This window comes from Diabrotica undecimpunctata, chromosome 7 (assembly GCF_040954645.1).
Source record: "Diabrotica undecimpunctata isolate CICGRU chromosome 7, icDiaUnde3, whole genome shotgun sequence".
In the NCBI taxonomy this organism is placed as follows: domain Eukaryota; kingdom Metazoa; phylum Arthropoda; class Insecta; order Coleoptera; family Chrysomelidae; genus Diabrotica; species Diabrotica undecimpunctata.
In genome coordinates this window covers 95,941,020-95,951,065 of record NC_092809.1, presented here as the reverse complement: position 1 = coordinate 95,951,065, position 10,046 = coordinate 95,941,020, and the positions used below count along the sequence as shown (strand labels likewise).

The 10,046-nt window shown below is 33.7% G+C and overlaps 1 protein-coding gene across 1 annotated transcript; it reads left to right on the top strand.

Moving 5' to 3' along the window:
* The first annotated feature begins 3,303 nt into the window (after positions 1 to 3,303).
* On the top strand, positions 3,304 to 3,717 carry LOC140446555 (uncharacterized). Its single transcript, XM_072539118.1, has one exon. The coding sequence runs from the start codon at positions 3,304 to 3,306 to the stop codon at positions 3,715 to 3,717; it is 414 nt and encodes a 137-aa protein (XP_072395219.1).
* The last annotated feature ends 6,329 nt before the right edge of the window (positions 3,718 to 10,046 follow it).

Below are 10,046 nucleotides of genomic sequence, written 5' to 3'. Positions count from 1 at the left end.
ATGGAGAGATCAATGCTGGGCCTGACCTTAAAAGATCGCGTGAGAAATGAGAAGATACGCCGACGAACTGGTGTAGACGATATTATACTGCGAATCAATAAACAAAAGTGGAGGTGGGCTGGACATGTTGCTAGAATGGAAGACGGAAGATGGACGAAGAGATTATTAGAGTGGGGACCAAGAGCCGACAAACGAAGTCGAAGCAGACCACCCACCCCATGGACCAACGACCTAAGGAGAATAGAAACAAACTGGATTGCAGCAGCTAGAGATAGAGAGAACTGGAGACGTTTGGAGGAGGCCTATATCCAACAATGGATGTGAAAATGGGGCTGGATGATGATGATGATGATGATTATTGTAGTAATTCTTATAGGAGAATTAACGACCGTTATGAGACCATACGGTTCGAATATATTGATCAAGGGCAGTTGGGTAACACAAGCGCAGCGTAATTAATATTGAAGTCACCGCAGTTTTCTGCTTTTATTGAGCAGGTCATCTAACAAATTTAGCAGGTGGTAAAAAAAATAGTTCCGTGGATGAATCAAATGATCTATAAATGTGAAGAATGTATAGATTAAGATTCTTATTATAAACTAAGGAAACCTTAAAGAAGAATTCATTCAACAGAAAGTCATATTTTGTTACCAGAGAGAAATTATTATTTGTAGAAAAAATTAGGTTGCCATTATGAGCTGAACTTTGACGATCATACCTAGCAATTGTGGTATATTTTTCTACAAAAAAAGGCTCGTTGACTTTAAGCTAGTACTGTGTAACCGCAACTATCGGGGGAAATCCTAATTCCTCTAGAAACAAAAATAATTCATCTGTTTCATATCTTATAGAACGAATATTAATTAGAACCATGCTAAAGTTACCATCACTAAAATAATTTTCCAAATAAATTTCTAGTCCCACCGAACTAAGGAGAGGTGTCACACAAGGATGCCTATTACCTCCCATATTCAATATATACTCCGAAGAAATTAACCAAGAAGCGCTAAAGAGACAAACAGTACCTTTACTTAAGAAAAAGGGTGTCATAAAAGCAGCCTTGCAGTTCTCATTGTGATAATTGTAGCGTGCGCTATATTGTTAAGAAATTACAATGCGTAGTTCACGAATGCATTACACGGTTGAAGGCAAGTGTTTCTCACAACAGAATATTTTTATTATTCCGCTTAAAGAGACCGTTGTTGAACATCAAATGCGTCCAAAAGACGATTAAGAAATGGAAATGATAAAATTTGTGCAGGAAGCGTCTACAGAATGATAGAACAGTAAAAATATCCATTATCTAGAAAATTTGCAAGAGGTAGAAAATTGTGCAGGTCTAGGTCAATTCACTCTAGAATTGGGATGAAGATGAGTGATAATTGAAAAAAAAATAGAGTTATTTCTTTTAGGTTTTTATAGTCGGTTCAAACAATGGGATTCTGCGTTGGACTGGGAAAACGATTTGTATAGAGTGAGAAAAGAAGACTTCTTTTTTCTTTTTGAATTAAATCCAAATACAGATGCTACCAAAATGAAGAGGAAGGAAGGGTACTTTTTGTTTAGCAAGTCTGTAGTCGATGTCCTCCAGGATTGCAAGGCCTTTTATGATATTTTGAGCCCTTGTGTTTAGATTCAGAATCGTCCTCAAAACGTATTTCTTGCTAAGGAATTCGATGCCAGAGATGGCAAGCTGTTAATTTATTAACATCTATCAATAAAAAAATTTTAGGCTGGAAAAATCATTGAGCCTTTACCCAAGGATAATGCAGCTATCGTTCCCCTGAAAATTTCTTCACTTGTTTCCGATTTCGCCGTTTGGCAATTCACAAGTAATATTGATGTGCTTTATATGTATTAGGATTTCAAAAAAGTTTTATTTAAAAAGCTTAGGAGAGGTGGTCTGGCCTTTTTTTGGGACCAGTCCGGCTCTGGACCTGAGCGATAAAATTCGGGAAACTGGATAAAAAACTACAGAATCTACGAAAAATTTGCCTCTCCGCAGGTGAGTAATTATATCTATTTTAACAGTTCATTTATAGTTTCTGCATCTTTTGGTTACAATAAACATATTTCTGTCTTTCTCTTTTTACGCGTAAATAAATATTCGTGCGTATTTTTGGAATTTTTACTACTTCTTTTGTGAATTAAATATTCAATAAGAAATTTTGTCTAATTATGTTATACACAAAAGTCACAGCGATCAATATACATTGCTTTTAATTCAGGATATGTTTTTCTATGAGCAAAAATATTCTATAATATATGATTATAGCCTAAGCAAACACTTATTAACACTTTTAGGCACATGCTTTGATTAAATATATGAACACTGGTACGTTATGGATACAGCGGGGTTTTAGCGTAAGTAAATTATAAAATATAGGCCATATTAGTGATAACATAACAACGCCATGATTTGTTGAGTGTAAATCTTGATTCTAATAGTTTCAGTTGATTACATTGATAACATTAGTTCAATTATTGTGATTGTTACTTATAATATTTTTCAATAAATTTGGGGTTTTTGGGAAGACTATGAAAGGAAGCCTAATTTATGGAAGTTTTAAATATCTATATAAGTATTTTGTATGGTATGCAGTAGGCAAAAGCAATACTGTTTTGTCTTACTACTTCAAAATTCCAAATTAAAAATTTAGCTAACCTTAACCCGACGTCTGAAACGTAAGTTCTATATATACTATACTATAAGTTCAAATTTCACTCCAAACGCCAACTGCGTTTCAGTAGCTTTCGAATACATATTTGTCTACAACCTGTCGCTCTCAAGTTATCTGGCGTTTGTCACACCCCACGTGTCTAAACTCGCAAGTTTATTTTTTCCGTTTTTATTTTGTACTTCAACATAATTTTTAGAGGTAAGCCATCTTATATATACTATTTATATTGAGTTAGTCATAATTTTACTCTCATAGATTTGAAAATAAAGGAGCAGGCTCATCTCATGCGTATGTGGGAAGAGTTTGGAAATGAAGACGAATTTATTGATCAAGATGATTCAGAGACAGAAGACAATATTGACAATGTAAGTATCAACAGCGATTATCCCAATATAGAACAAGAACCCGAAGAAGAGAATGGAAATCAGCAAGTTGTTGTAGAAAGTATCAGACAAGGTTGCTATTATTCCGGACAGAACGGAATAAAATGAAATAAAAAACGCAATAACCGATATGTTCGAACAAGAGCAGAAAACTTAATTACACATTTACCGAGAGTCAAAAATCATGCAAAGCGTTCAACACACTAATTGAGTGCTTCCTGCTATTTATTAATGGACAAATGATTGCTGATTTGGTTAAGCATACTAACCAACGAATTGCAGAAAAATCTGAAAGTTGGAAGAACTCCCCACATTACGAGAATACATCTGTGATAGAAATGAAGGCTGTGTTGGGACTCCTTTACCTGTTTGGTGCATTTAGAAATAAACATCGTCATTTATATGAATTGCGGAACACTGATGGAACAGGAATGGACGTTTTCCGTTGCACAATGAGCCAACGTGGATTCGAATTTTTAATTTCATGTCTAAGATTCAATAACAAACAAAACCGTGAAGAAAGAATCAAGTTAAATAAACTAGCTCATATCAGCGCTTTTTTCGATAGGTTTGTGAAAGATTGCAAATCTGCATATTCTCCCTCTGAATTTTTGACAATTGACGAGAAGCTTGAATCGTTCAGAGGGAGATGAGCTTTCAAGCTATATATGCCAAATAAGCCATCGAAATATGGAATCAAGGTACATGCATTAGTTGACGCACGTACGAACTACCTACTCAATATGGAGGTGTATGTGGGACAATAGTCGGAAGGTCCATTCCAAGTTAGCAATTCCCCGAAAGACATTGTAGAAAGATTGGTTGCTCTCGTGTCGGGGACCAAATGCAATATAATGTTTGATAACTGGTACACTCTCGGTGTCGTGATCTCTTGGTGAAGTTGCATGAGACTTATAATTTAACTGCAGTAGGTACTATCAGAAAAAATAAGCCTGATTTAACCACAGAATTCCTGCAAGGGAAAGGAAAAGAAGTTTTTTCCAGTATATTTGGATTTCAGAATAGATACACTATTCTTTCGTATGTACAAAAGAAAGGAAAAGTTGTTTTACTTATATCTTCTCTTCACTATGATACAACAGTAACAGTTACTCATAATAAGCTGCCTGAAATTATTTCCTTTTATAATTCGACCAAAGGCGGAGTTGATGTAGTAGACGAGCTATCTTCAACGTATAATGTAGTATTTTTTTTCTCCCTAATGAACACGGCGGAAATTAATAGCCAGATCATTCACAGACAAAACAACGATAGTCCTAACATTGCTAGAAGGCTTTTCCTGAAGAACGTGGGTTTCCAATTGATCGAAGAACATCAAAGAGAAAGAATGAGCAACCCTAGATTATCTAGAGAGTTGGGAAGCAGCATCCCAAAGAGTTTAGGTAAAAATTCCGAACAGCCTGCAAAGAAGAGAAAACTTAATCAGCAGGGATGATGTTCAAAATGACCCAGAAATGGAGACAGGAAAACTAGATACGTGTGTGCGGCATGTGAAGTTTTTTTGTGTTTAGAACACTGTGTGACATACTGCGAAAATTGCTCCAACTTTAAGAACCAATAACTCAATAAGTAATCTGTAGAATTTCGATTCTGTTTTTTTCTTTGATAAGCTAAATATTCCTTCTATTGTAGGTTCTTGTTTTCATACTATTAATTTCTATAGAAATGTATTGATTCTCCGGTCATAATACACATTTTTTTTTTTTCGAAAAAAAAAAAAATTGTTATTTCATATAATTGGCTATATGTGCAATAGTAAACTATTATTGGCAAATGTTCTTCTGGAATTTGTTACCGTAATGTATTCTGAAGCTATAGTATTACATATTACATATTATTATGAAAATCTACAAGATATAGGGATGAGTATATTTTCAACTTTGGGGTTTGTCACACCTCATATGTAGAACAGCGTTACAAAATTTCACCTGTCGGATGAAGGTTAAATATATTTTACTGAATTATCAAGGTGCTGTGTAAACTAACTTTATTCATATTCTGTCAACTAAAATGTTTAGCAGTCATATTTATGTTATGTTTAAAACAAATCTAACGTTTAACCAGATATTTGAAATTTTTTTTTAATTATTATAGGCCTATATAAAAAATCTATACGTTTTCTGGTGAGATTTCGGCTTTTTTATTAATTAGTAACAATTTAGTGTAAAAAATACCATTTTAAAAATTTTTTGCTTGTTATTAAAAAGCTTAATATTTGAGGTAAAATTACAAAACTTTAAAAAACATTTTATAGGTTATAAAATGGCGATTGCTGAAAGTTGTAAAACTAGTTTATTGTAATTACTATTTTAATGGGAATAGGCCACAATTGAAGTTTAAAATAAGTTTACTGACGTTTCCATTTCAATTTCGGGAATGGTTCTCAAAATATAAACATTAATAAATTAAACAAATTTTGCTTTTTTTCTTGGAAAAAAATTCTTCTAATAATTTAATTTTATCTAACTCATTTAAATTGACAATTCAGACATATATTATACATTTTAAATTATACTTACAAATGATATTGCCAATATTGCTGAGTTGCGTTCCTGGGACGACTTTATTGTAACATAGTTCATTTGATTACATGAAATCAACTTTAACTTGAGAATATCCGTCAGAAAAAAATCAAAGCATATGATTCGTCGTTAAAATGATAACCACATACCATGATGAGAGTAAAATTCTCCTGTTAGTGCTTCCATAGTAAATCATAAGGAAAAAACCAGAAAAAAAAACAAAGTATTTGGTCTTATATTTTTTAGCTTACTCTCAATAAACATCAAACTCTGATTTTATATGTATGTTATTTAAAAAATATAAATGATGTATCCTCGATATGTTACTAAGTAACTAATAGTGGTATTTTCTTTTAATTGACTTCCTCTTTAATATGGGTAACCAGATCCTACTGCATTCTGCCAAGGAATTTGCGACACAATTGGTCTCATTTAGCATGATTAGAGCTGCTTCTTTGATTTTTCTCTTTTTACCATCTTTTCTTTTAGGACTATACTTGAATCGTTCAATTGAACCCTATGTTCATTTTCTCCTGCGTGTTTACATATTTGAGATCTATCAAATTCTCTATTTTTAATATATGATTGATGTTTACTTATTCTAACATTTTGGCCTTGATGTTTAACCTAGCTTCAGAATAATAGAAGAATACGGTATTTAGTTAATAGTCGATTAGAAAAAAAAAACAAGAATTACCTCAACTACAATGGCGTCATTAAGACACAATAGTATGGAGTATTTACTTTTATGCTAGGACAATTTATGATGAAAATATAATGCTATCATTAACACATTTTATGACTTTCCTTTATAAACTTGAAAATTTAGACTACATTGCTTAAGACGCATTTTCGAAAGCGATAATTTCTTGGGCACTGGTGGCACGAAAAAAATGTTTTAACAATCAGCAGCGAAATTATTACAATTATCCGTATTACCTTTTTTATGTAGGTATAGAGGATATTAATCCTACATCCAACTTTTTGACGATCTTGTTCTCTATGTTCCATTTTATGTACTCTATTTAAACTTCTCTCGGTGCTTTGTTGGTACACAGCTTGCAATGATATTTATTGTAACGAACAAGCTAATTTCGACGTACCCCATATAACGGTTGCAACCCTCGGAACGATGATTCGTGTTCGAGAATCTTTAAGATGTATCGACCGGCTTAAAGATCGCGGCGTTCATACAAGCGAGATTAAAGGTGGACTATTCCAGATTATTTTAGTTAATCACGATTTCCGTATTTAAGGAGCGCTATTGTTAGTTTTAGTTAGTTGGTAAGAGATTATCGTATTGTAAACTTTAAATAAATAGTTTACATAGATTAGAACCGCTCGTTTTATTGTTAAACACGTTACTTGTTGAATCCTTTTCTTGACACTTAATTTATTTGTTGTTGTTTCGTGATCCTTTCTCTTTTCTTTATTTGAGTTTATTCACCTAATGTTTCTAGAGTTCTTCTATACTCTAATAGAATCCCATTCTTTGTCATACCATTCTGTAGTACTATATATTTAGGTCTCTACAACATTTGTTGTGTTTATTATTTCGTATGGTAATTTATATTTTCGTATGGCACAAGTACAAATGAAGTGCGATAATTGTACCCTCTAAACTGAACGACTGCGTAATTGAATATAATACTGTTGATGACAGGATAATATTCATTAAATTGAGAATATTCACCAATACCCTACACCTTATCTAGATATACGCTTTTACAACAGCTGCACAAGAAGAAGACATCAACAGGTTATGGTCATCTAAAAGAAGCTGTTAGCGCTATTCCGAATCGTGTACTAATCATAATTTTAGGAGACTTTAACGCCAAGTAGGGTCATCTAATGAAAATATTGAAGGAGTGCTGGGCAGAAATGGACTGGGACAAAGAAATGAGAGTAGCGACCATCTAGTGGAGTTCTGTGAAGAACAACATCTTACAATATCAAACACGTCTTATCAACATCATCCACGGAGATTATACACATGGTGCAGTCCAAATGGACGAACAAGAAATCAAATATACTACATCCTAATAAGATATAGATAAAACTCGTCAGCTATCAACTGTAAAACCTATCCTGGCGCAGGCTGTGGAGGCGATCATCAACTCCTGGTATTGAACGTTTGACTTCGTTTTAAAGTCCCCAAAAGAAGACCCCTAAGAAAAGCCATGTCTCTAAATCCATCAAAAATCAATGACTTCCTTGGCTAGCTGATTGGTGTACCTCAATTTATATCCCGCTACACAAAGGAACTACTACCAGATGTGAAAACTACCGCACACTGTCACTAATAACACATGCTAGTAAAATCTTGTTGCATATCATCAAAAACAGATTAAAGACCTATCTATATTACCAAATACCTCATGAACAAGCGGGGTTTGTAAAGGTTAAAGGTACACGGGAACAAATGCTAAACCTGAGACAACTCATTGAAAAGTCTAGAGAATTTCAAGTACCTATGATTATATGCTTCGTTGACTACCACAAGGCATTTGATTGTGTAAGCTGGATAAATCTGTAGTTTATTTTTAATAGAAATGGACACACCAATGCACCTGGAGACACTTATTAAAAATCTGTACCTGTCCAATGTAGCAACAGTACGACTAGATCAGAAGTTCTCAAACGAATTGAAGACCGAGAGCGGTGTTAGACAAGGATGCGTGTGGTCACCTGACTTGTTTAACATTTATGGTAAACATGTCATAAGGATGGCTCTAGATGGATGGGCCGGTGGAGTAACAGTGGCTGGTAGGAAAATCTCCAATTTAAGATTTCCTGATGAGACTACACTTATAGCAGCAAATGAGCAAGAAATGTTGCGAAGTCTGCGAAGAGTTGAATACGAAAGCAATAAAGTTGGTCTAAAAATCAATAAAGCTAAGAGAAAAATAATGGTAGTCGACAGATTCCACACTATTCAACTGACTAACATGTTTCAGGAATACTAGATAGAGGACAGTTTTGTCTATCTCGGGTCTAGTATAACTTACGATGGTAACTGTGAAGCAGAAGTTCGGAGACGTATTGGTATGGCAAAAAATGCGATGAGTCGACTAACTAAAGTTTGGAAAGACAGATCTACCTCTCAAAATATCAATATGGGACTGGTGAATGCCCTTGTATTCTTAATATTTTTATACGGGCCAGAGACTTGGACTCTTCGCGGACGCGAGCGCCAAAAAATGTATGCCTTTGAGATATGGTGCTGGAGAAGAATGCTGAGCATACCTTGGACAGCTCATAGGATAAACGTTTGTATTCTAAATCAACTCGAGGCAAAAAAAGGCTGTCCACAATATGTCTGCAACGTATTCTGCAATTTTTCGGTCACGTGGTTCGCAGACGTGACCCTAGTTTGGAGAGATTAATTGTTTCTGGAAACGTTCTGGGGAGAAGATCAAGACGACGATCACCAACTAGATGTTCCGACTAAATTAACAATGCAGCTGGAGTCTCATTCTGCGAAGCTCTCAGAGCAGCTGAAGATAGAGACCAATATGGAGAAATATTGTTAGGAATATTGGAAGAAATCACGATCCTCAGTAATGGAGCAATGACAAGAGAAAGAGATGGTAATTTTGTTGTTATTCTTTTGTAGCTATTAGCTATTTATTGTTGAAATAATATTAAAAATCCAAAGCTTAAACACCCCAAATTTTTGAACGAAAAATATTTAATTCAACAATTTTGTTTAGTGAAATTGTTTAGTGAAAACTATCGTGGAAACTTATAACATTGAAGAAAAGATATATATTTTCATCATATAACGTCATATACTCAGTATTTTACATCTAGACTAGATTGTTTTTAAAATCACTGATGTTAAGATTAATATAGTAAGTACATTAGGAAATAATGATACATATTCAAGTGTATTTTAAGACACCCTGTGTTCTTCTCGTACAACATATTTTGTTAAAATTTTCTACGGTGCAGTCGATAAAATGTTAAGAGTTAAAAGTGCTTTAATAGATCTAGTATACGTGTTAAAATGCAGGAGGTTTTTAAACCAAAGTTGAATTGTAAATAATATGTTAAATATATAGAGATCGTTCTAGATACATATAATATATATCTAATATTTTCTACGCTATGAATATTTAGGAATTTATTCTCTCCATAATATTTGACATAATTTTGATTATGTAGAAACCATCGAGTCAGCAGCAAGTTTTACTTTTTAATTATAGTTCAGTGTACCACGATAAAAATATGGTATAACCTCCGATTTCCATTAACATTCATCGATTTTGTTGAAAGTTCGGAATTACTGTCTATTATTTACCCTTATCTCCAAAATCCACCATATGCAGATATGTGCTTATTATTCTGGGGGGCGAAAATTGCTCGTTATTACAAAAACCCAATAAATTTGTAACTTGAAGCATTTAATAAGTTGCAAAAAATTTGTAGCGTTCGAA